Source organism: Paramormyrops kingsleyae, chromosome 1, assembly GCF_048594095.1.
Source record: "Paramormyrops kingsleyae isolate MSU_618 chromosome 1, PKINGS_0.4, whole genome shotgun sequence".
NCBI lineage: Eukaryota > Metazoa > Chordata > Actinopteri > Osteoglossiformes > Mormyridae > Paramormyrops > Paramormyrops kingsleyae.
The window spans coordinates 17,138,415-17,163,374 of record NC_132797.1 but is presented as its reverse complement, the minus strand read 5'-3'; the positions used below and the strand labels follow the sequence as shown (position 1 = coordinate 17,163,374).

The 24,960-nt window shown below is 44.4% G+C and overlaps 1 protein-coding gene and 1 long non-coding RNA gene across 5 annotated transcripts; one reads left to right on the top strand and one right to left on the bottom strand.

Moving 5' to 3' along the window:
* The first annotated feature begins 8,975 nt into the window (after positions 1–8,975).
* Positions 8,976–18,641, top strand: LOC140588773 (uncharacterized). Of its 3 annotated transcripts, XR_011989957.1 has the most exons (4): positions 8,976–9,128; positions 12,843–13,069; positions 13,657–13,815; positions 14,796–15,957. It is a non-coding gene; the product is annotated as an uncharacterized lncRNA (long non-coding RNA). The 3 variants fall into 3 exon arrangements; XR_011989956.1 differs by lacking the exon at positions 14,796–15,957 and adding an exon at positions 18,239–18,641 and having other exon boundaries at positions 12,843–13,815; XR_011989954.1 differs by having other exon boundaries at positions 12,843–13,815.
* Positions 13,388–24,689, bottom strand: LOC111833341 (shaker-related potassium channel tsha2-like). 2 transcript variants are annotated; one of them, XM_023791531.2, is made up of 2 exons: positions 23,210–24,689; positions 13,388–13,483 (listed from the first exon to the last, which is right to left on the bottom strand). In XM_023791531.2, exon 1 carries the CDS (start codon positions 24,687–24,689, stop codon positions 23,253–23,255), a length of 1,437 nt encoding a protein of 478 aa, XP_023647299.1. In that variant the 3' UTR covers positions 13,388–13,483; positions 23,210–23,252. The 2 variants fall into 2 exon arrangements, with proteins under 2 accessions (XP_023647299.1, XP_023647298.1); XM_023791530.2 differs by lacking the exon at positions 13,388–13,483 and adding an exon at positions 15,941–17,701.
* Between the last annotated feature and the right edge of the window lie 271 nt (positions 24,690–24,960).

Sequence of the window (24,960 nt, the reverse complement as noted above, 5' to 3'; positions counted from 1 at the left end):
TCTTTACCTTCAAGAAACGCCTCAAGACCCATCTTCTCCAAGAATTTGCCTGCTAGCCTGATGGCTCTCTGTTCTTTGAATGTTTTGAATGGTGCTCCTCTGGTCATTGAATATTATTAGGTTTATTACGCTTGTGCTCTGTGGGAAGACTCTGCATAGCTCTCTTGCCCCAATATTGCTTATACTTGTCCCTGAATGTTCATCGGACGCTCAGCCTAACTGCACCAGTCGACTCCTCCACAGATGTATATATTATGTAAAGTGCTCTTCTATTGTTTTGAACAAAAATGCAAGAGTAAATGTGGCACGACATTTGATAAGGAGGCCTGACCAGGTTCTTCATGGTCTCATCTCAAAATAAACAAATAAATAAATAATAATAATAATATATTTTATTTATAATGCCCTTTGCATCACAGGATGTCTGAGTTAGTTTTGGAAATTAGCTCTTCAGCTGATCACTTTAAGTAATCTACTAGCAAACAATTACGAAAACAAGAGCACTCAACAACTATGTGTTATATCCTCCTGAGACCCAAGGAAAAAAGTGTCCTTCAATTTTAGGTTATTTGTCTTTGGAGGAAATAAGACATCTTACAATTTAGATTTTTTAAAATGTATTTTTATCTTTAATTTCACAGCATGTCCTCTTTAGTGCACAACAGGAATAAATACGTTTCCTTACATCAGTGAAAATGTCCACTACAACGGACATAAATGAATGGGTGGGATCTCAGGAGGATACGTGTAATTAAAGGGGTAGTTTTACTTTTGCAATGGCATTATTGTGACAAGCCATCGTCGGACGGAGGATAGGGAGCGAGGGAGGAGGTCGAAAGAGAAAAGATGGGCATTAAACCGCCCGGTTCGGATTTATACTGGCATCTCTGACAGAAACCCGAGAGTAGAGACGGTGGCTGCCAAGGGAACCTGCAGGCCTCATTCAGACTTTGGCTACTACAACCCCTCCTCCCATTTTCCTACCTCCTATTTATGTTTTCAGTTCCAAACAGGCTGCAGCTTAGAGTGGGATCGTTTATTCGGGGAAAACTGCACTCCGGTTTGTCAGTAGGAGGGGTTGCAGGCTGGCTGAGACCGCGCCCTCGTGCACCCATGAGTGTCTGGTCTCACGCGTGTTTTTATTTATGCATGTTAGCGCTGATGCGTTTCAAACGAGCTGTAAACACATGACCTTCTGGTACGCGATCCATAACCTGGATGCCTCTCGACACCCATTTTGTCTGTGAACTGCTTCAGTAGCAGCACTGAGTCTGTGGGTGCAGCCATGCCTGGGAGAGCCTGCTGCATGTGTGCTTTGTGCATCACTGGGACCCACCGGCCCCTACAGATGTGATGGCCAAGGAAATCATGCGGATTCAGCCAGAGCGGGCAGGTAAACTCTGACATATACTGTTTGTATATGAACATACCTGAATCACTTGTGGTTCAGTCAATAACATTAAGTGCAGAACAATATTACAAGACATACAGGAGAAACACTTACAAAATTATGTGTAAAATTAGGAATATAGGTAAGAATACGACAGATTGCTTTCCAAAGGGGGAATGGGGCTCATGGGTCCAGACTTGATTGCCACTCAGGCTTCTTTAGAGGTGCATTTTGAACAATGTTTGTGTGAATATATATTTACACAGACACACACACACAGATTTGTAATTATATCTTTGTGGGGACTCCCATTCATTTCTATGGGCATAACTCTAATCCCAACACGACGACCGTAACCCCTACCCAGCCCTAACCTGTAACCAAACAAAATAAGAGACATGACATTTTTAGTTTTTTGATTGCAGTGATAGATTTTCATAAAATTGAATTTTCCCCTTGTGGGGGCCGAAAAAAATCATCCACACGACGTCCAGATAACAGTTTTTTATCACATTGTGGGGATATTTTGTCCCCGCAGTGTAAGGTATATCTGGACCACACACACATACACAAACATAGATACAGACATATATTTATACCCACACACACACACACACACACACACACATATTCTGTAAATGGCTCCTTCCTTCTGGGTAAATTTCACTATTACAGGGTTACAGAGCAGACTTTGCTGAAGTTGCTCTGCTGTTCGCCAGCCGCTGCTCAGCCTGCTGGCACTTTGTCTCCCCAGCAAACCTGAACTCCCCGGGGAGAGACTCCAGCCATGTTCAGTCAGAATGTGGTCCGACGGAGAGGCTGCCCCAGGTGATCGGGGGCTGGGGGGTGTGTGATTCAGAGGCTCTCCTGGATGAAGATGGGCTTCCTGTCTCTGATGTGCCCTTGCACGAGCTTGGGGCACGGCGCTAATTCTGACCCACGCTCACTATCCCTGCCGAACAGCCTGTGGGTCTCCGGGGAATTCTGAGAATAATATCCCTCGAAGTAATGCAGGATCTAACGTCCATGCTTCACATACACAGGGCCCCCCCTGCTAAAGGGTGGATGCCCCAAGTCAGGGTAGGTTCAAAGGGTGAAAAACAAAGCCAGGAAAGCACTGTGTGAGGATCAGGCAGCAGAGCGATCACCCAACTGAGTTCAGGCTCTTTAGCCCTGTGCTCATGGTGGGCGGAGCAACGCCCGCTCCTGGATAATCACTCCTCATTATCGGGGAGTGAGCGAGTGCAGGAACAGCTCATTAGAAATCAGCTTGGAAACGGGATGAAGAAATTAATGAAGAAATTACCCCTCCCCCCAAGATTTCTTATTGTCACAGAATAAAGAAGTTCTATTAATTAATAACATAATGCATTTAACAAAAAAATATATATATACTACAAGATAACAACATATAACTTGACAGCAATGGAGAAAACATGTATTTTTCCCTCCAAAACAATACATGAATAAACAACAGAAGAATCATTTCCTCTTTTGCATTACAGGGATGTGGTGAGTCTGTGGCCTGTTGCGGGAATCCAGGATGCCGGCCCATCATGGGCCACAGGCTTACTCACACGCAGGACTCACACCCCCAAGTGCAAGGCTGCAGGGTCACCCACTGGGCGTCCCCAAAATAACAAAATCTATCACTTCTCCATATCTCCCAGTCATTTTGACCAAATCTTCCTCTTCTCTCTCATCCTCCTGCACCTATTCGTTGTCTCCATTATTTCCTTCCCATTTTCTGTCTTGTCATCTTCCCTTCTTCCTTTTACTTCCCTCCTTCTCCTCGTCATCCCTTTCAATGTCCCCGGATACACGTCATCACAGCTAAGCTCGCCCTGGACCCCAGAGCCAGCACTGCAGTCCACATCTATTCCGAGAGAAGCGACTGGGATGCAGCCTGGCCTTGGAGTCGCGTTCAGATATCAAACCAGGGTGGAACTGCTGAGTCTCTCCGCACTGCAGCTGCCCCGGTCCAGGTGAGGCACGCTCACGATCTTCTCCTGATGCTCCTCTGACATCTTCGCGGATGCAGAGCTGCTGGCTGATTCCCCTTCATCAGCAGAATTCGACTTCCTTTCAATCCGCGCCACCACTGTGTTAAATCGCTCCTGCTGGGAATCTCCGATGTTTGCCAAATAAATTCAAAAGATCCAAAGAGCTTTATCAGCCTGAAGCTTAAGGTCACTGCTTGAGGCGGAGCAACACGTAGCCCTCGGTGCGGACTTTCAGGACCAGGGTGGGCTTGAGTAACCTTCCCCCCCCCCCCCAACCAGCACCACTGCTCCCCCACCCCTCATTGATAAACTCACAAGCTACTCAGGCTTATGTAACTCACACAGTGCTGTCATGGCTTCTATTTTTAACCTGGGGGGGGGGTGTTAATGGGGTGGGGGGTGTCATGTTCTAAACCCTCTGAGGCAAACGCACGACCCTCAGGGGCGTGAGACCACTGAACTATTATTAGAGCGGAGCCATGTGAGAGTGAACCAAATGGAAGAAGTGACAGATGGGGGGGCGGGTGGGCATATATACATCGACTTGGATGGGGGGGGGGGATTATGTGTGGAACAAGCTTACTGATAGTAATGAATGGAGCAGCAGTGAGGGAGAGCATGGGAGGGGGTGTAGCTGTGGGTGCTGCTACTCTACCTGCTCCACTCGTCACACGGATTACATGATTTCTGACAGCATGTGTGACCTCCGCCCTCCGTGTTAGCGAAGGCATGCTGAGGGGCACCCAAGGCAACACGCGTGTGCTGCCTGTCGTCAACTAGCGCTCAAAAACCAGCAAACACCTCAGGGTCTAGATTCTGGATTTGATCCTCCTCCTCTTCCTCGCTTTTACCAATTACACAGATCACTGATACATTTTCCCAGGAGTCTTTGCGGCGTGACTGGACGCCAGATAATGTAAGCTTCTGTGGTGAAAGCTTAAAGGCCAAATTAATAATACATAACATGAATAAGTAATGACCATTGCTCACATATATGGTTCTGTCCGCTACATGGAATAGCTGTGTACATGTTATCATAGAGGTCAGTGGTGTGTTCAAAAGTCGTCCCGTACTAACGCTCGTGCCACCGGGCTCACCACTCTAGTAGGAGACCCCCCAGGAAAGAGCAGAATTGCTCAGCTTCCCAGCGCTGAGGGCCTGGCACCACGAAGCAGAGCAGCCCCCGTACCTACGTGTGGTCGCCCGCGGCAGCGTCGTTCCTGAGCGCTACGGGGGTCCTGGCGGACACTCTGCGCACAGCGTGGTGAGGTGTTTGCGGTCCCACGCTGTTACCGGCAGGACAGGGGAGCGTCCCTGCGGAGAGGGGCCCCTTGGCGTGCTGGTCATCACATGACAGCATGACTGCAGCCCACATTGTGACACTTTGCTTGCTTGTTTACTCAAGGTTGACCGGTAAAGTGCCCATCATCCAGGATGGGACACTGTATCCTTCACACTGCGAATCGATGCTTGTGACTATCTGTGCTCACTGCTACTCCTAAGGTCTCTGGGATCCTGCTTAGGGTTTTATCGGATTGGACTTCAATGCAAAGTGTCAATGCCAGTCAATCCCTACTACTCTCTATTAGGTACAGTTTTAATACAAATCTAGACTCATCAACTTGCTTGCTGTTCGGAGTGTTCTGGCCAATGGGATCGGCTCCACATCCCCCAGCCCTCCCCCTTCCCCATGCTGAAGCCCGACACTAGATAAGTGGTTGGAAGATGGATGGATAGTGGATGGACTCAGCAAAGGTGATATTGACAAAAACTCACCATAAAATTACGATTCAAGCCACCATAGATGATTTGTAGATAAGCTTGCTTGTAGAAAAAGTGCGGCTTTTTTTGCCCCCTATAAACACTTTGCCCCTGAAAGGGACCCCATGATATGATGACCAATTATGACTAATTTCGTGTTCCAGTTCATCCCAAAGATGTTCTATAAGTTCGCCAACTGGCTTCAGTGCTTGTCCCACCGTTCCCATGCTTTCTAATGTCACCGGCACCAGTGCTGTTAGGGTTAAGCTTGTCTTCATTACTTGCCAGGTTACTGTAATAAGGTTACTTGTGATATTAGTGCAGGGAGTTCACTGTGTAGTGCATTGCTGTCTAGTATATCGTCTATGTTTAGCCGCTGCAGTTTAAGGGACAGAGGTAGCGCTTTTGGCACTGGATGGAGTGTATTTTTATGAATCAGCTTCACCTGGTCATACAGTCGTCCTGACCGTGTCACGTGACAGTGACAGCAGCCCAAGGGCCCTGCCTGTGTGGAAATAAGGACATTTAAACCTACCTGTGTGTTTTTGTAAGCATGCTGGGGTCTGCACAGAGCCCCTACCCCCTCCCAAAAGCATGTGTGCCCTTGAGTCCGCACCATGACAGAAACAAGCCTTCTAGTGTTTGCTGGTGGGGGTGGGGGGGGGGGGGGTGATGTCTAAACCTGAATACAGCAAGTGTCCTCAAGGGAAAGGGGGGGGGACATAGAAATTATGTAATTCAAACAAACCAAAACATACATGTGACCTTCAGGAAGAAGCCCCACACATTCCCCGCCACCCCCAGTGTTGGACTGTACCATTCACTGTCAATGGGGGAGACTTGTTGAATTGGGAACTGAACAATCGGGTTTGGCTCAAAGACCACGCCAAGCTGAACATTCATTCACATTATTACATTTAAATTTGACTGCAGGAATAGCTGCTGTCTCCATGGAAACCCGCAATTGCCATTTCCCTCTCATGCATCCCCAGATTTGCGGCTCCCACGCCGGTCTGTATGAAGTGTCATAGCCAAATTTGGTCAACCAATGAGTAACCCGCAGACAGCAAGGTTGGTTGTTACACATGCCCCCAATCAAGGATGTCTGAACCTAATTCTGTTGGTGGCCTTTAAGATGAGAGCATGCTCTAAAATGATGACATATGCTACGATGCTCCCAGCATGCTTCATTCCTCACAATTCATTTCTCATGAAGGACTTTCCCCTTAACACATGCAAGTTTTGTCTGTGTGCCCTGCGAATAGCCAAATGTTGTAGAGTAAGCATCTATAAGCACAGCATGACATGTAGTGTGTCGTGCCTCCAGAATCTAGTGCTAGTAAACAGTATGAAACTGTATGCATGCAAAACTGAGTGCAAGCTGGACGCATCTAGTATTTAAAGTGCGATAAAAAGGTGTGAGGCTTTTAGTGGAGAGGGTTTGTACTCCCACGCTCAGCGTACGGCGCCTGAAGGGAGTAACTGGAACATGGGAGACTGCGATGGGAGAGTCTCTGTTCCCGAGGATACAGGGAGGCCCTGTGCTGTGGGGGCTGGCTGAAATAAAGCTCTGGACTCCGGTGCAGAAACATATTGCCACTTTGCAATCAGTGTTGGGCTGACTCCTCTCCAGGAAGGACAGAGATTCTCCATCACTGAGAGCCGTGACCCGGACCTCGGCGAGATGTGGCTAATTAGATAATTAGCAAGTTAATCCATTTCTGGTGACTTGCGTGGCTCCTTGGGCTGTGTGTGACCAATGTCCCAGGGCACTGTGCGTCTCATCCTCTTCTCTGGGGGGCGCTCCTGTGCCAGCTCCTAGAAAGGGTGTTCAGGTCATAGAGATTCGCACTGATGCAGTGGCTATGAGGACATCCAGCGGGGGGAGGAGGGGGGTGGGGCAGCATACCCAGTAGTGTCTCCTATAGTGAAGTACTTCAGGGTCGAGTCATTGGACCGGTGACAATATTTCCTGAGGACGGGCGAGGGGACCTGCAGAAATGTCCCATAGGGTCTCTGGACAAGTGACAGTACCTCTGGAGGACAGGGCAGGGGACCTGCAGAAGTACCCCACAGCAGCATCCCACATTCCCACAGGGTCTCTGGACTGGTGACAGTACCTCCAGAGGACAGGGCAAAGGACCTGCAAAAGCTCCCCGCAGGGGCGGCTGCTTGATTGCATTAACATTTCAGCAGTGAGCCGGGACCGCTTTGTTCCGCTCGCCCCGCGCTCTCCGGAGGGTCAGCAGGCACCCCGACGGCCTTTAATGATTCATCAGCGCCGGATGGTTTCAGATCTCCCAAGCGGCGCACGTTCACCGGACCCGCGCGTCTGAAGGCACGTGCATGCGCGGACACAAATCAGAAAAGCCTGGCATGAAGAGAAGCACGTCGGGTTAGAAGACTGGGAAAAGTCAGAAATGTCAGAAATGTGAAGGAAAGATCTAAGTGTTTATGGATTTCAGTGTGGTTATGATTTAATATAAGAAGAGCATGCATACTAACACACACAATGACACACATATATGTATCAGTATATGTATCAATCACAGAATGCAAAATTCTTCACTGGAGAATCTTTGGGTGAATCAGTACTGCCGCACAGAAACTGCAACAGTTAAAGGCTGATTTATGGCCATTGTATTGCAGCTTCTCTGACAAATTACACTGTAGCCTTTACCTGAAATTAGGCAATGTTCGGAGACGTCTTTTCTCGTCTAAACCAGGGTTGCAGTTTATAATCCCCAAGGCGTCAGACCAGAAAACCGAGCTGCGCGCTTCGGGTGCCGCTCGCTTGAAAGATGTTTTTGAACTGGTTTTAAAATGAAATCCTGTCAAATATAATCCTGTCAGTCATTAATTATTAACTCATAAAATCATATTATTTGGAAACGTCTATTTGAGAAACCTACGTCTGTGAACACATCAACATTATCCCGACAAATGTTATATAGCTTTTAATATTAATTGTGAATATAAAATGAACTTTATCGAAATATGTTTATAACAGACAATTAACATTTACGGGTTAGACATTTCAAGGGTGTGATTTTGATCAATGACATTTAATTAATATAAATATTGTTTTAAAAAGAACATATTTGATTAATGGCCGCTCATATAGCAGGCTATATTTGCACGAAAAGCACGCCATATATAGATTCTGAAATGTAACTCCCTGTTTTTGCCCATTTATTTGATCATTAAGTTTAATCTTTATTGCGGCATTGCAGGAAATTCAAGCCGGAAGTACGTCGTGCTGAACGTTTTCTTTTTCTTTTTAGGAGTGTTGTGTCGGTATTTTATTCTTTTAACCACAATCGGCCGCCCCGCCAGTATTTCCTCACTTAGGGAGACGCAGGTCGGTACGTAGGTGTTGAATTCCGCATTGCGTTGAAACATAAAAGGTATTTTCAGCTGAAACCCCTTTTCCCAATTTCTCAGCACTTGGATATTTATTCGGAGACGAAAAGCAATACCCCTGCTTTAAATGCGAACCTCGTTTGACTCGATAGTCGTTGCTTTTTATCATAACCAAATTAAAAGCCGTTCCCAATGCAGTTCAATTTAGCGATATTTTTGCACCCTGCTGGAAGCAGTTCAAAAACAATTCATCCTTCCGCTTTTTTTCCATGATTTGGTCTGTGTCAAATCTCTTTAAAAATAGAAACCGTATCCCCTCGGAAAAAATGGCTTTTTCTAATAATAGCACCAAGGCAAGGAGGAGGGGGCTCGGGCTGTATCCGACCCCTCTTTCCTCGGTACTGTCGCGAGCATTGGGAATCCCCTTCAAGCGTTAAAGCAATAAGCTAACAGTAAGCCCTCCTGCCATTTATCAGCGCCGTCGGTGCTCGTTGCTGCAGGTCTGTGTACCAGACACGGTACATATCGTAACCTAAATTGAAAACGCATAATGAATATGACGAGGGCATGCATAAACCACCGAAGCATCCCAGAATCCATTGCATATTCGTGTGAGTATAACTAATACACGAAATCTATACATGTATTATACGTATATTGATTTAAAAATAAAAATAAACGACAACATAAAGAAATGAATAATTTATATATGTATAAATCACAACTAATTATAATTATAAATTATGTGGCTATACCACGCGTATGCTGCGACCGCATTACACAGAAAGGCGCATTATATAATGTGGATATTATGTATTTAATGAATATGTTGACTTAGGGGGCGAGAGTAAAAATAAACGATGCGGAAAAGCCGCAACTTGGCCGCCGCGTTTCTTTTGGGGTGACTTACGTACGGAATAAGTGCACACGGGCAGCGTGGCAGGACCCATCAGACAAGCGCATAATTGTTTTCAACGCGTCCCATCCATAATTAACGGCTCTTTCAGGCCTCCTGTCCGTCGATTGCTGTACTAAAATGGCCGTTCGCATGCTGAAATAAAATTGTTTGCTTATTGCATTGCATTTGGATTTTTTTTTTTTTAATTTTCTTATGCAAAAGCGATTTTTTTTTTGATGGTCTCTACTTATATTTTATGGGAAAAAGGATCAAAGGACACAATGTAGTAAGATATGGTTTAAAGTTTTTTTTCCCCTTGCGTTTAACACTGGGTAGGGGTATTTTTTAGTTAATGTAATCTCTCCCTGTCTCTCTGAAAGGCACACCACATGCAGTATCGCATTAAGTGTTCACAGCCAACAAAGCAGCTGCAGCTGGATGCATCCCCTGTGCCGTCACTTCATAGTTACCCTAAGCGTGCTTCGGTTAAACTGTTTTCTTTAACAAAAAAAAAAAAAAGGTAATTCTTTTTTGCAGGTGTGCGACTTGCTGCTCTGGATATTTTAGTGTAGACGAGGTTAAACGTTTTTTCCAGTGTCATCTAAGCATATGAAATTCATGCCTTGTGTTATAACCCCAAAAGGCAAAGAGCTAAATGGTTCAATTTGCTAGTAATTGTGCTGTGGTGCTAGCAAGCTGAGCTTCAGGCCTTTCCGGAAGCAATTTGTTAATGGGGCAGCGTGTGGCTCTGTGGGTTGTGATGCGCTTCCTGTGATCAGAAGGTCACTGGTTTAAATCCTATAGTTAGCTGAACGATATTATTGTTGGGCCTTTCAGCATGGCCCTTAACCCCCAACTGCTGGGTTGGGCTGACCCTGCATTCTCGGTCGTATGATATATGCTGCTTAATACGTAAATGAAAAGTTCCGCAGGGGTGGCATGGCACCACCATGGATGAGGTTCCAACCATGAAAGTAGCTAACGTAGTTAGCAACTATGCTTTTATAAAATGAATCCACGGTTAGCATCGTTGCCTCTCACGTCTGGCACTGGGGTTCAAGTCTCCGTCCCTCACTCCATGCGTGTGGAGATTGTTCTCCCCGTGTTGCCGTGGGGGCTCTTCTGGGTTCTCTGGTTTTCCCCCACAGTTAATGCTAAGGTGAATTGCAGTTTCCAAAATGTTCATAGGCATCAGTGTGTATGTGCCCTGTGTTCAGTTTCTCCCCTACCTTATGTTGTCCCCTGCCTTAGGTTGTCCCCTGCCTTAGGTTGTCCCCTACCTTGTGCTTGTTGCTTCGGGGACAGGCTCCAGAAAAGGCTCCATGGATGGATAGAAAGTTCACCTCAAGATGAATTTGACAAGAGACACCTGTCTTTACAGAAAATTGTTTCCACCAATCAGCATTTGTGCTTGCTATATAAAAGTACCTGCTTAAACTGTAACAATCTGTGAGATTAATATTGTAGAGCTAGTGGGATTACAATGAGTTCAAGGAGTTACATCACAGTAAAAGTTTTACTATGTAGTTGCAGTGCATCACATATATTTAGAAAACTTGCTTCATTCCCCTGCTACATCATATCTCACAGCTTATTTGTGATCAGAATGAGAATGGTGCCCATTGTTGTAAATTCATATATGCAGGAATATGGTCGGGTTTAGTCATACTCTTTTCCAAAACAATCATAGAATTCCCTGTTTCACATGAGTCCGAGAGACTAGCCGTGCTCTTCTCTACCCCGTATGGGCAAGTCCCATATCTCAAGGTCACCTAATGCCTTCAAATAATTTGCATCTGCATTGGAATCCACAGTGGAGAGGCACATTGTTTGGACATTGGGGCACCATGCAGTTCAGCAATGCAATAGATTAGATCCAGGTTTGATTGCACGTCCCTTGCTGCCTGTGTCCGAAAAGCCCATAATCTTGAGGTGAAATGCAATCGGAAAGAAAACTACCCACAATGCACTCCTCTCTCATCACAGTGGGTCCGCAGGCACCATAATCCAGCATGATCTATCAGGCTCTTCATTCCAAGTTTATCAGGGAAACAGACGGGAGCTACAGATCGCCTTTAATATTTGATTTAGCATTTAAAGAGCTGGCAGACTGCAGTATTTGCTGATCTGAATAGATTTAAGAAATATAAATACTTAGATCTGAAAAAGCAAAGCCCCGTAATCTCACCATATTCAAATATAGCTTTGCTATTGACAGAGTTAAATCAATTAGGATGTTAGGATGGTACATAAAGACTGAGAAGTTGATATATATCCCTTTGGGTCTGTTTAGCTTAGTTTAGCATTAGCAATTAAGTTACTCAGATATTTTCATTTTAATTTAGTCAGAAACTAATGAAAATGCACAAAGCAGAGGGGGAAGAGTCTCTGTGTAATTATATAAGGCTGAGCTGCGAGGCTTCTAAAGAGCTTGCTTTGTCTTGGATTGCAATGTAGAACAAGTGAAGCCCAGATTTCTGCTGCCGTCTAAGATAACAGACGCATATCTGCACTTCTCAAGGGCCAGAGATGGGCGCGTATCATACACCCCTTCTTTGCCCTTGAAGAGTCCATTTTTAGAGGTTAACTCGAACATGACATGAATGTAAACAGCAGCTCTTCAAGCCAGTAAACAAATACAAATGGCAGACTTTAATTTGACAGTTCTTTGCAGCATTTGTATTGGGACCAAAGGTATAAACAGGATATATGAATGTGCAAAAGTGTAACGCTACAGTTAAAACCATCTGACTTTTTATATTTAAGCATTAAAATGCATTTTAATTAGTGCAACCTTTCAGGTACTGTGACTATCAAAATAATTCCTGTACAGCAGTTATTAGAACATTTATGATGGAAAGAGCGCCACCTGCAGGTGTTTACAGTAATGACAATGACAAGGAGGTGCTCGTGTCCCTTGGGGAATGGCATTTTTTTAAAGTTCCCCCATGCCCCACCCTTCACTGACATCTTTTTTCACGCCATCACTGGAAAAAATCAAATCAGAAGCAACATCGTTGTTCTTTATCCTCTTTGTTTATTCATTAGACATCAGGTGTATAAACATATCATTATTTTATATATTTGTTTATATATGTGCGCGTGAACAGTACAGATAATATACATCTCAGTACGACGAAAGACAAAAGGCCACATTTTCAATTTGTCACATCTAGTATTACTAATGCCTCCATTGTTTAAACACGTATATGCATGTCAGCAGTACATACATATATAAATTTGCAATTTACTGCCTATGAAGACGCCATTATCATTAATTATTGTTAATTTAACCACACAGGTTACGTACTGTAACTAAAAAAAAATCCGTCAAGTTAATATCACAGGATAGAAGACACTGTTGGAGGACTTCAGACAAACTGACACCTGCGAGACACACAGAGACGTCGCTCTTGTTACATTACAGGTATAAGCTGTTAGCGGGTCGCCACGGGGACGGGAGCACTGTCGCGTGCGCAGAACCCCCGGGTTACGGAAGGGCAGCAACACGGAGCTGAGTCACGTGGCGGGCTGGAGCGCACAGGATGCACAGGGTGGCACAGGTGACACTAAAAACTACGGCATATTCCGGACATCTACTCCGGCCATCTCCTCGACTGAAGTAAAACAGCACTATAGCTAACAGTATCCCAGGTAACCGACGGGGCGTTTGTGACCCACGCGAGTGGTACTTCATTTCCGAAACGGCGACAGTAGCATTCAAATAACAGACCTTGACAGGGTCGATATGAACTGCCTGTCTGCTAGGTCGTTCTGAAAAGCTTTCACATTTAACAATGTTTAAAAAGTAGCGTTTCAGAAATGAAGTTGTGATTCAGATCATTGAAAAAAAGAAAAACTTACTTAAAAACAGGAAAAAATTGCACTCACTACCGGTCGACCAAATCTTTAAGCTAATGCGTAAATTACTCTGTGTCCCTATAAATGACAGTTTAAATCTAAACTTCTGTCTAGAACGGTTTATTAGGAACTCGGAACTGGGGGTGTCATGGTGGAGTGGGTTTCTCACAGAAATACCACTCAGCTTTTGGGTTCGTCACCGTTGAACTGCAAAATAAAATAAATAAATAAAAAAGTTTTATTACTTTTTTAATTAAGTAATGTGAAAATAAACATATGAGAGTTATTTCCTTACCTTAATTAAATTAAGAAGTAATTGATTTTGTGTGTAAACGAAATAGTTTATTCTGAAGTGCTGTGTTTGGCATATCTATCCACAGCTCTGAGTCTGGGCTCTGTGGCCTTCTTAGGGGGCGTGCACAGGGCTGTGAATTCCACACCTCTTCAGGACAAATGAAACACACCAAATCTTTGGTGAAAGTCCCTCACCAACAACATTCCAAATGTTTCGCTACAGACGGCCATCAGCTCATTAAAAGGTAAAACAAAAAAACACATGAATAATTCAAAGGATTTTAATAGCCTTTTTTCGCAGCTTTGCATGCCTAATCTTCTCCAGCTTAGCTGAGGTACAGAAATTGAACAAGCGGTTAAGGAATTATTGGCTCAAAGGACTACAGAGGGTTGCATTAAAAGGAAACGTGGGCCAAACTACTAACACCAGCCCCCCTCTCCCCCCTCGCACCAGGGCCTGGCAGCTGTTACATTAGCACAGCCGTAGTGCTGACGCTGGGCCTGTGAAAGGAAGCGATCAGCACTGGAGTTAGCTTTTCTATGCTAGCAGACCGCCCAGGTTTCGATTTAATTTCATTCAGGACAACCTGGAGGAGCATGCAGCACGCTGACAGCTGCTTGCAGAGGCGGGGATGGAGATGGGGGGGTGACGCAGCACGCTCGTTGGCTGCCGGCGCGGCCAGCGGCTCCCACAATCATCTGAGTACTTTTTTACGAGTGAGATCTGGCACTCCCATAGGAGACACAACGGAAAACAACTGTGAGACTTCTGTGCTGCTGGTGGACAGTATAACAAAGAGACAGTCCATTCATCATTACTGTGACCTGAACAGTCAGAATCGTCATTTTGATTAATAAGCTAATCATCAAAATTTAGCTGAAAATAAGGCACTCCACTTGGCAATTAAAATATATAGACGCACATAATTCAGGGCTGTTGTTGAAAATGACTTTCCATATTTCAGTTATTCAGCAGTGTTATTGCTTAAAATTATGCCGATTCACCTGGTTCTCTAGTACCCCCCCCCCCACCCCATCCCCCTAACCCCTCCCCCCCCCCGGTTAAATATACAACCCACTGATTTATATTTGTATTTTACGAAGGCCTGTAGTGCATTATTAATTCACACAATTTGGAGTCTTTTTCTCCAATGCAGAAATTTATTCCTTATTTAACTTTTTAATTAAATATATTTCTTGCAATGTCATCCATCGTTTTGCACAGACTGGAAGGCGTTGAATGAAGACCCTGCAGGCCGGACATCAAGATGTGTAACAGCAGCTTCATTCATTGACTTAAATTGGGATGGCAGTTTGAGCATTTAATGAAAATCAGTGACAAGCACATAAGTGCTTCCTTAGACAGAGGCCAAGGGTTACACTGCCCGGAAAAGGCTCTAAACTTCACAAAAAAGGGATTGGAGCACATGCACCAGATGTTGATCGGATCGCAGCTCGCGTACGCAAGCAGGACTTCACCAGTAAAGGCTTCCCTCTCTTCCTGGCATCACCCTGTTCTTCCTTTAAAGCTCCAGCCTTTCAGAACACCTTGGTAAAATGCCTATAAAATACTTCAGGTCTTGTTGCATAGAAACAGGCGTATGACTCGCTTTGTTTACAGCATGTCAAAGACTCCAGACAACGGACCTTAAGACGTTATCAAGCATTCTTCGCGGGACACAGAGGGATTTACACATGCTGTCTGAGAAAATGCCCAAATTGTGTGAGATTTTTGGGTGTCTGAAGTTCTGTCTTCATCTCTGAATACACAGGGGTAGAGTTAGCGCCCCCCCACCTCTCTGTTAAATCGGCACAGTCGGGCGCAGTTGCAGCCTGTGACCTGTAGGGACACTCACGCGATCGGGTTTGTACGATACTGTGATACAATACTGCCACATCCCGTCCTCCTGAGCCTGGGAGGGAATGAATGTGACACACGCGCCCACCTGCTCCACAGAACTGGGTTAGCAGCTGGTGGGCAGAATGACTAGAACCACATGGTGGGAGAGAAATGACTTCTTTTCAGCAGAGACACGGGTCCTCGCACTGCTGCCGGAGCGGGGCTTTCACCGGTGCTGAAACGCAGCGGTACCTACCTGCCGCCGCCTTCTCTATTTCTATCCCGCCGGGCAAGCGCGACATTCTTTTTGCGAGGGCCATTTTTGCGATTCACCGATCGCAATTTACGGGAAGTGAAGCCAGTGACTGGCAGCACGCGAGCGTGAGCCTCTCCTGTTGCTGTGGGCACTAGGGACTTCAGCAGAGGGGGGGGCTGTGCTCTTGGACGACGGCTCCCTCTCATCTTCCACCATCTCTACACGATGGTCTGGTCACATGGGGTCCACGGGGCTGTATGCAGCATCCGGTGGTACGGCCTTCCCATGGAAACCCAGAAAAACGAATATTCACCATCTCAGCTGCCCCCCCCCCCCCCAAGCAGTGACATTGCACAGAAGAAAATTGCCTCTGCCTCAGGTGGGCATCTTCGGAGGCTAGGGGTGTGAGAGGCGAAATTTGAAGGGAGCCTATCTGCTTGTTGAAAGCAGGTCATTGGGGAGTGTTCAGCGCAAAGCATGATGGGAGGAGAAGGAGAACCAGGAGCAGAAGGGAAATCCCATCACGCGCTGATCACAGGATAGGAGACTGCTACTGCTAGTATTGCTACTAAGTATTTCAAAGGGAGGCCCTACCTTAAAAACAAGAACTAAACAAATAAATAAATACATGCATAAATTAGGCATCTGCTTCGTTTGTTATACAGGTTCCATAGCTGCCCCCAGCTTAACGTGCTGCCACGGTTACTGCTCCCCATGGGGCTTAGTGAGTTTCGGGGGCGGGTGGGGGGTTAGCGCCCAATCAGGATGCGGAGGCGTGTTTCATATTTAGCCTCCACCAATGCCTGCTGACAGCCAGGCGCGTGTTTGCATATCGGAGCTGTACCTGCCTACCATCCACCATCTGCTTTGTGGGTATCATATATAATAAATGGTAAATTGCCCATATAATTGCAGATTTAGTATAGTGGGCGCTGGTTTGGCCAACACAGATCAGGTTAAAGCTTCCCTTGAAAATGGAACATGCACACTGAGGTAGATGTCTTCTGTAACAGTGATACAGCATTCAGATCATAGTAATAATAGCTATAAAATATTGCAAAATCAACTGTTTGCAGCGCCAAACGTCCACGGCGTGTCCGTGCTTCTGCAGTTTCCCGCAGCAACATTCACGTGCAGGAAAGAGTTTCCTTAAGTCACACTGCGATCCCTCCCCCCCCCCCCCTGCCCCCTGACAACCTGCCACTTCATCCAGGCAAATTAAAAACACAATCACATTGCAAAGAAAATGTTTGAAACTTTAAAACAAGTCAGCTGTCAAATCAAATACCATCGTAGAAAACATATAATTAAAAAAATAGATTCGACAATGTTAACCTCACATCTCAAGCGCCATAATGAATCTATCTATATATATCTATATATATATATATATCTATATGTTTGTCATATGTATACATATCTATCAATGACTTGTTCCCACAAGGTAGACTTTCGCTATTGGTGCAGTTTTGAGTTACTGTCACAGAACAAGAACTTTAGTTTTCACCTGTTTACATGCCCTACTTCTCAAGCATGCAGTATGTTTTGGTACAGCACATAATATGCAATGTACAGCGTATTCTGACAACCCCCCGTTGGCTCCCATCGCTCCTCTTCTTCTCCCAGACAGAGTACGTTAAGGGTTTTCATGTTCAGCAAGTAATGTACATGCTCGCTGATTCAAGTAACTTTCTCAGCATGTCCCCTCGTGCTCCTCGCTGCACGTCCTGGATACGCCCGTCATCCCCGGCCCACCTGGCCTTACCGTCGGGATCGACACACGGTCAATGATCCACGCCACACATGAGAGCGTCTCACAGCCTGGGCCTCTCGTGACATTAACTCTGGCTAATGCTAGCAGACTCTCTGCTAGCTTCTCCGCAAAGAGGAAAAATACAGTGAATCGAGGTCTTTTGCCAGATGGCAAGTCTTTTTTCTGGGGGGGGAGGGGGAGGGGGGCGTCGAGAGCGTGTTTCTCTTCATAATCTGTGGATTTCGTAGGGGCGATATGGAACATAGGCTGGCATCCCGTCTCCTGTAAATCAAAAGAAAACATGGAACTGGGTCCGGATACAGTCTGGAAAAGCAGCTTTCATTTCTCAAATGCAATCCGTTCATGCCAGAAGTGTGACTGCCGCTTCCCATCGGAAGGGGACACAGATTAAAAGGCCCCAGCTTCTATGGGCAGAGAGACTGGCTTGGTCAGCGGCTAAAAGATGGACTCGCATCTTACATCAGTGGTGCAGTACCTATTCCAGTTTCTGGGTTCCTTACACTTCTAAATCCCTCAGCTCACACCTGCTTTGATAAGGTGGGCTTCTGATCTCATGGTAGCCCTGGCCCTCTACTGCTAGGATCAGTTGCCCATAATCATCTAAAAAGTCACGTTGATGTGTGCTCAACCACGCATAGGACAACAGAAGGGGCCAGACTTTTTGAAACACTTCAAGTTCTTTTGCTTGGGTAGTAGCAGTATAAACGTTTCTTGAGGCACGTTCATCCGCACCAATCTGCATGCGTACGGGATGTCAGTTTCACACCTCAGATTTGCTTTCTCGTCCCCTCGTTGCAGACCTCCCTCTCCCATCCCCCAAGCCTGCTTGACAACAGAACCAGGCTGAAGGATCCGTCCTGCTTGTTTACACCACCTACGCTCTGCTGCCTTCCAGGTGTGCAGCGAGTGCCGTGCAGCTACGGCATGGAAGCCATCGGCGCACGACAGACCCACTAACATCTCCGACGTGAACAAATTAAGTTTCAGGGAGCCTAGAGAATTTGCCAGCACATGCTTTTCCTCACCAGCCTTCTGGTGGATCAGTACTGTATCATGAAGAACGTTCTGATGGGATTATATTAAATAATAAACATTATTCTCAGCACTGCACAAAGCATGGCGTGGTGCTATTTTGACTGAGTTTCTATGGCACAACAGGTCTCTGTGGCCTCTCTGTTCAAATTATGGTCTATTTATATAATGTCATTCTCTGTGTCACTGTTGCCATCAGCCTATGGCCTTTCAATCTCCTTAATAACACGAGTCCCATGGGCTTTATGGTGCTGTCAGTCACATGGTCCAATACTGAAAGCATGATCAGGAACCTAGTGGCCTCACATGATGGCTGGACATCAATCCTGAGGTTAAGCAGGATTCAAAAAGCCCTTTAGCACCCCGAGCTTCACTTTAAAAGGAGGCGCATTTGTCACACATCGTCACCTATCCTGACACGTCTCCAAAGTTTCATATATATTGTGTGTGTGTGTGTGTGTGTATATATATATATATATATATATATATATATATATATATATAATCACAACAAAATATATAACTGTCATGGATATGGATCAGGGCGGACTTGGGGTGATGGCATGGCATGGCGCAGGCTGGGAAGGAGGTGGACAGCCCACTTGCAGCTCACAGGACAAAACGGGGTTTTAAATACTAAAAGAGGGAGGGGACTTAAATACTAAGGGGTAACGAGACTAACACAGGACAGGTGAGACTAACAAGGGCTGGGAAAACAGGCCACAGGTGAAACTAAAAATTAAATCAAGGGACTGGGAGGGGAAAACTAAGACAGAAACAGAATCTAACACTGGGAATAACAGACTGGTAAAAAACACAATCAAGGGCACAAAGGCAAAAAAAACCAAAACTGAATACAAATCAAAACACAGGGACTAGGAAACTGATTCAATTGAAACATGAGGGAACAAAAACTACAAAAACAGAGGAAGTGGGATTCATACACGCAACAGAGGGGTCAACAGGTAGCTGTATGTTCAGCCATGTGGCTGACAGGAGCAGAGGAAACACTACAGACTGACAACAGGGGAAGACAGGAATGACTGGGACACACAGGTGCTGACCCTGACAATAACATAGCATATACTCCAGCAAGTATCCCAGAAAGACATCTACAGCCTAAATAACCTGTCATACTCTGTCATACTGCAAAGCTGTACACGGCCCAAACGTGTGACCACACATCTGCTTATTTGATATGTATGATAAGTATTAATAATGCAACCTGAAGAATGCATGTTATCTTACAGAGCTTACAAAATTATTACTTTCAGTTCATTCAATTTTGGTCCCATTAGGTTAAGTCGGTGCCTAAACAAGCTGCATGGAGTGTTTCTCTGAGATACAGCTGCTACTACAGATGAGGTGGAGTGTTAGTCAACATCATATGGTCAATGTAACTTACATCAGACAATGGATTTGAAGATGCAAGCTGTGCAGAAACATAGACACAAGTTATTTACATTTCACTAAGGCAATAATAACAACTAGCCAATAAGCTGCAAAACATTTTGTATTTGTATTTCAGTTTTTTGTCACTATGCTTACTTTAAGCAATGCTGCAATATTTACATCCAACTGTAATTTATCTGTATTAACTGCACTGGTAATTGCATTTATTGCATCTTACTCATTTATTTATGGTACACACTGGGTTTATGGTGTGATTTGTTATGTCTTGTGTAATGTCTTATATCCAGAATTGTTCATATTACTTTGTTTATGTGAATGCACTTACAGGACTGCTGCTAAAATTTCATTGTACTCAGTACAATGACAATAAAGGATCTGAATCTGAAAAATGCAGCAGTTTAGCTATTTCATTTCTTAGCTTCTTAGATGAAGCTCATTCTCTTACAATATTCACTAGGCCTCTTTTAAGCACACTATCCTATTAGATTGGTATTCAAACGTTTCCCAGATGTCATTTTCACCCAGCTATTCTTGTTTAACAAGATGTATGGCTTAAAGAATGACATTATAACATGAAATTCAGGCCTGGCCTCACACCTCCTGGGTTTGCAGGTCAGTCCAAAACCATGCAGTCTGCAAACTGCCCATAGTGTGTATGTGCCTGTGCATGTATGTGTCTGTGCATGTATGTGTCTGTGCATGTATGTTCCCCCAAATAAAAACCTGCCCAGGATAAGTGGCTGGAAGATGGATAGATGGATTATTATAAATTAAAATATGAATCAAATGGCATGAAATCTCATTAAAAACGTCTAGTCGCTAATAAACGCAAATTAGGGTTGTTCTGATGGTTAATTACGTACGTATTCCCTTATCTTCAAAATAAGGAATTAGAACTGACGCGCTGGAAAAGGTGTCAGAAAGATTTAGAGTAATTCTATTCGTCTTATTCTCTTCTTTTTTTTTACGAGTAAACACTGCCATCTAGCTACCATAGGAACATATTTAACACGCACAAATTACAATCTATAAAATTGCCACGCATGCTTTATTTCTTCCATTGAAACAATATTAAATGCGCATTAATTTCCGCATATAATTTTAACCCACTCGTTTATATAATAGGCCAACTTAACAGGCCTATAATACTTTGGGCTGCCGAATGTTTGTAAAGAAGAATCAGAAAACAAACTGCCTTCAGAGAAAATAACATTTCCTTACAATAAGACGCATGATAAAGCCCCGATGACTTGGAAACCACTCATTACGCCACCAGGGTCAGTGTGTAATATAAGGGTGTTTTGTTTGTCTTTATATTGTTTCCTTTAAAAGTTCGTGTGAGTTTTCCCTGGCTAGCTAGACATTGTTTACGTGCCAGTGTAATGGCGACGTGCTTAACACGATCTTTAACTAGCGACTGCAGACAGCGGGAACCTTCACGCCAGGAATCTTAGCAATCGCAATTTTTACGTTTTAAATATTAAGATTCGGGTACCAAATTCCATTTTATAGTTCGAACGATTGGGGAATTTCAATTTTCACAAATGTGGTAAGCTAATTTCAAAAGATTTTAATCTTTAACTAATTTATAGTTTAAAAATGAACATATATAGGAGCAGTCAGTTTAAACATTTTAAATGAATTTATATAGAAAATAATTTCTCGGAGTGATGGAACGTCATTCCCGCATCACCTAATTAACACGCACGTGACTTCAGTCGTCTCTTACGTTTCTTTACATTGCATTATTTTAGTTATTAGTTATATTAGTTATTTTAGTTGATATATAGGAACAGAATTATTCTAATTTATATTATTTCCATTCCAACTTTAGTTATGCTGGATCCTTTAATATTACTTCCTTAAATGCTGTTTTATCACTTGATCCTAATCTTGCACGCGCGTTATATTCTGTTCGAGTTCTGCAGTTTGGATCATAGCTGGCGTTTTATTTATTACCTAGTAAGTTTGGAGGTATAGGCCTGCTCTATTTATTTATTTCCTTATTTGTCTATTTATTTTCTTTGTTTATAATTTTGTTCTCCATAAGATCACTAATATCAAAATAATGGTTGGTTTTTTTAAACAAACTTATCGTAGCCGTTATTTTTTCCTCCACACCGATTAATGACATTGTGTTTTCAAAGTAACTGCATCTGTTCAGTAATTATTCAAACGATAGCTAGTTATGAACGAGCTATCTTAGTCGACGACCAAAGGACGAACAATCTGGAAGGTTGCTATAGAAACATGACTGTCTTTAAAGCTCCTACCGCAGGATTTTGTTGATCCACAGAGCGGCGCTGTGAGCTTTGCCATCTCGTACATTCATCATAAGCTCAACAATAACAGAAACGACGCGCTGTTTGTCAAGTTATGTATCTAATCAATGTGCATATTAAACAAATACTGAAATTGCATGTATTTCAAAATTATTGTTATTATTGCCATATTATGTCATTCCTTATATAATATTAGTTCCATTTGATGCACCAAAGTAGTAAGATAGTTTAAAGGAAAGTTAAAGGAATTTAATTTCCCCCCTAAGAAATGTAAACAATGTAAATAATTTAAAATAAATCGTATGCATTGCATTTCACCACAGCAAAGCTATAAATTTATCAAAAGTGCTAGGAATCAACATTTGACGGAAAAAGTTTTGTATCGAGAGCTGTCTGCTTTGGAGGCTAGGGGAAGGTGTTCGGCTGGACATGATGTCCAGGCAACAGCTGCTTTTTGATCTGCGCTACTCGAAGAACACGCTATCCACCGCGATATAGAAGATAATGGCATCGCTGCAAGAATGCGTCCAACTGGGATAATTCCTTAAACCTGTCGCCTGGGGGATAATGCCTGTATGATGACAGTCGTAGAAAATACGTGACCGAGGGAGACGTGAGGAAAACAACAGAGGTCGTGTCTTCGAGTGACCTTGTCCACACTAAACTGCACAGACCGCATACACAAGAGACACTCTCCCTGAACTGGAGTTATCCTCCTTCTCTGTACCAAGCACGCAAATAACATTCAGTCTTACTAACAGGTAGATTCTAATGGACACCTTATGAATTTCTAAAAATGGAAGTAGGCTACTAAAGTCCTACAACGAGAGGTAGGACGTTTGAGATGATTTGCGTACGTTATGCACATTTTCAGGTAACTTTACCCATTCAATATGACGAGCATATAAGACAACTAACAGTGCCGCTCCATTTATCGATGTGACAAAACAACAGTTTCTGTTAAGGAAATCATTCGATCACACTAAGAATGCAGGAGCAAGAGACTATATTTAAGTAAAGTGCTGAATTAGGATGTACTCACAGAAACGCACGTTTCTCTACTTCATTTCTGCTGTGCTGAACAATCATACATCAGTCAGCTTGCCCGTGTACACTTTGTTTGGGCTACAGTTTGTATATTTGAATGCCTCGTAATCGTCTGAATCCAGGTAGTCGGATTTCGCAAGGGAAGGCTTGCTGTCACTCTTTTTGAATTCTCCAAACGAGGGCTGCTGCTGTCCACATGTTACATGCGTGTACTCAAATTGCTCCTCGTGCTCCGTCTCTCTGTGGTAGAAATAGTTGAAATTTGAGACGATCACAGGGACGGGCAGCGCGATGGTAAGCACACCGGCGATGGCACACAACGAACCGACTATTTTGCCACCGATTGTGACTGGGCACATGTCCCCGTAGCCCACAGTAGTCATGGACACCACAGCCCACCAGAAAGCATCGGGAATACTGCTGAATCCCGACTCTGGGTCATCGGTCTCAGCAAAGTACACCGCGCTTGAAAACAAGATGACCCCGATGAAAAGGAAGAATATCAAGAGACCCAGTTCTCTCATGCTAGCCTGGAGCGTCTTTCCAAGGATCTGCAGACCCTTCGAGTGCCTGGAGAGCTTGAAGATCCTAAAGACACGCACCAGACGGATCACCCTCAGTATTGCCAACGACATCGCTTGTTGCCCGTTCCCTTGATGTTCTGCGAGCTCCAAACCTAGCGTGATGAAATAGGGCATAATTGCCACTATATCGATGGTATTCATAATGTTTTTGAAGAAGGCGGGCTTGCTAGGGCAGGCAAAGAACCTCACCAACAGCTCGAAAGAAAACCAGATGATGCACAGTGTTTCAACTATGAAGAAAGGGTCTGTGAACGGATTTGGCTTCTTCATGTGAGTAGTCCCGTTCACATGAAGGAAATCCTCGGGATATCTGTTTTCCTCCCTGAACTCCGGCAGGGTTTCCAAGCAGAAAATCACAATTGAAATCAAGATCACAAGAACAGAAATTATTGCAATTCCCCTGGCTGGTCCTGAGCTCTCGGGATATTCAAACAAGAGCCAGACCTGACGCTGAAATTCGTTTTCTGGCAAAGGACGTTCTTCTTCTTTGATGAACCCTTCGTCTTCCTTGAAATTTTCGATGACTTCCTCTCCCAATTCGTAGAATTTAATTTCCTCCATAAATATGTCCACGGGTACGTTCACGGGTCTTCTAAGCCGTCCTCCAGATTGGTAATAATAGAGGATGGCATCAAAGCTCGGTCGATTCCTGTCAAAGAAGTATTCATTTCTTAGTGGATCAAAAAAACGCATTCTTTTTCTCGGGTCCCCCAGCAAGGTGTTGGGGAACTGGGCAAGGGTTTTAAGTTGAGTCTCGAAGCGTAGCCCGGAAATGTTGATGACCACCCTCTCGCAGCATTCTTGGTCCGCCTGTTCGGGATCATAGACATCTTGGGACAGGGCTGCAAGTGCCACAGTCTCATCCAGATTATCTGAGGGCACCACTGTCATCTTTCCCCCCTGGAGGGTAATGGCACTGGAACCACGGTCCGATCTCGGTTTCTCCCCTGTCGGTGTGTGCCCTGGATGTCTCGGAGAATCGGTCAGTCACTTGTAGAGGAGAGCGCCCGTTTCCGTTTGCGCCTTCCCTTACCGGTGTCCGTCTTCCTTCTGCGGGCACAATGTCTGTGCTCTCATTTTCTCTGCAGGTTCGCTTGGATTATCCCATCACCTTCTTCACGCTGGCAGTCTGGACTATTGGCTGTCACATTCACAGCATTTT

Coding starts and splice junctions, on each gene's coding strand:
- LOC111833341 (XM_023791531.2), bottom strand. CDS start 24,689: ATGACAGTGGTGCCCTCAGATAATCTGGATGAGACTGTGGCACTTGCA.